Genomic DNA, 1,436 nt, shown 5'->3' with positions numbered 1-1,436 from the left:
CTTCACCGAGTGCACATCATCCCGCTGAAAGGCGCAGATGAGCTGCTTCAATGGGCAAAGGAGCTTCTGCCTCCGGGTCATCTCGTGATTGTAGACAGCATCACTGTGGTCCTTCGACAAAGTTCGATCCCCAATGTAGCGTGGCGAGTCAGCTCTGCCTTGAAGAGGGTGGCTGCAGAGAACTTCGTGTGCGTGACTAACCAAGTGGCTGGCGATTGGAACACTGGTCTGCTGCATCCTGCACTGGGCCACGAGTGGAGCTACGGGCTGAGCTGTCGGTGGCTCCTCTGTCGGAGTGGGGATGAGCGAGAACTGCAGGTGGCGAAATCAGGTGAGCACGGGGATGTTCAAGTGCCGTTTAAAATAACCAGGTCTGGCGTAGAGGTTGTGACTAGAAGCGTTTAACCTGGCTGATGAACCACAGTCTCGTTTGAATCAGTAGGGATGGAACCTAATACCATTTCACTGGCGAACACGAGTCCTCACTACAATAGTCACTTTCGTCTCCGCTTGGGCCGGGCCTTGGATTTAGCGGTAGGAGCGCCAGGCACGCCTCCCATACCGCCCATTCCACCCATACCGCCCATACCACCCATACCACCCATTCCATATCCGCCAAACATGCCTCCCAGCCCACTTATAGCATCTCCGCCAAAGAGACCTCCAAGCCCTCCTCCACCACCCATCATGCACTCCGCCAAGCCGCCCAGGTCCGGCATGGCGTCTGCCATTCCCTTCGGTAGTGCTGCCTTTGAGGCCTTCAGACGTCATCTGGCCTTTCTTTTGCATCTGTTGTATGGCGGCAGCTGCTTGCGGGGTTGCGTCCAAACATCTTCTGCATCTTCGATTTTGCAGCGGCGCCGCCACCACCCATCATGCCGCTCATGTTTTTCATCATCTTGGCCATCATAACATATTGCTGGACAAGTAGGTCTACTTCTACAAGCCGACAGCCCGAACCGCGAGCGATCCGCTTCTTCCGGGAGGGACACAGCGCGTCTGCGCAGTCAAGTTCCTTCGTAGTGAAGGAGTCGAGCATCACCAAGGACTTCTTCAGGAACGATGCCGCCATGCTCATCCATCCTGGGCGCGAGCCCTGGCAGCATCACCCTGCACCCCACCCACAGAGAGCATCATTTAGAACTGAGACTGGTTCGTCGCATTGATGAGGCTTTAATGTTGTAGCATGCATTGTACGCACTATGTATGCTAACTACTCACTACGCATGTCACTGCAATACTCCTCAGGTCCAAGTTCCATTGCGTAAATGTCCACCATTTCCAGTGTGTCAATATCAGGGACGTCTCTGATAGGGCTTGGGGGTAGGACCGTGGCCAGATCCAAGGTCTTCACGAGGACCTGTTTCACAGCAGACACATTCTTGACTCCTGGAAGGCTCGCAGACAATATGTTCTCCAGCCCGTTGAATAGCACG

The 1,436-nt window shown here is 54.7% G+C and overlaps 2 protein-coding genes across 2 annotated transcripts; both read right to left on the bottom strand.

The window, feature by feature from the left end:
* Positions 1-494: 494 nt before the first annotated feature.
* Positions 495-731, bottom strand: KVP17_003958 (uncharacterized protein; the record flags this gene model as incomplete). The annotated part of the gene is made up of 1 exon (XM_068521746.1): positions 495-731. The coding sequence occupies one exon, from the start codon at positions 729-731 to the stop codon at positions 495-497; it is 237 nt and encodes a 78-aa protein (XP_068371711.1).
* A 29-nt stretch (positions 732-760) lies between these two features.
* On the bottom strand, positions 761-1,072 carry KVP17_003959 (uncharacterized protein; the record flags this gene model as incomplete). The annotated part of the gene is made up of 1 exon (XM_068521747.1): positions 761-1,072. The coding sequence occupies one exon, from the start codon at positions 1,070-1,072 to the stop codon at positions 761-763; it is 312 nt and encodes a 103-aa protein (XP_068371712.1).
* Positions 1,073-1,436: the final 364 nt, after the last annotated feature.

Source organism: the organism of the source record quoted next (assembly GCF_019968985.1).
Source record: "MAG: Porospora cf. gigantea B chromosome Unknown PgB_NODE_8010_length_1436_cov_178.059, whole genome shotgun sequence".
NCBI classification, from domain to species: domain Eukaryota; phylum Apicomplexa; class Conoidasida; order Eugregarinorida; family Porosporidae; genus Porospora; species Porospora cf. gigantea B.
The sequence above is the reverse complement of the archived record's forward strand: the minus strand, read 5'-3'. Positions and strand labels throughout refer to the sequence as shown.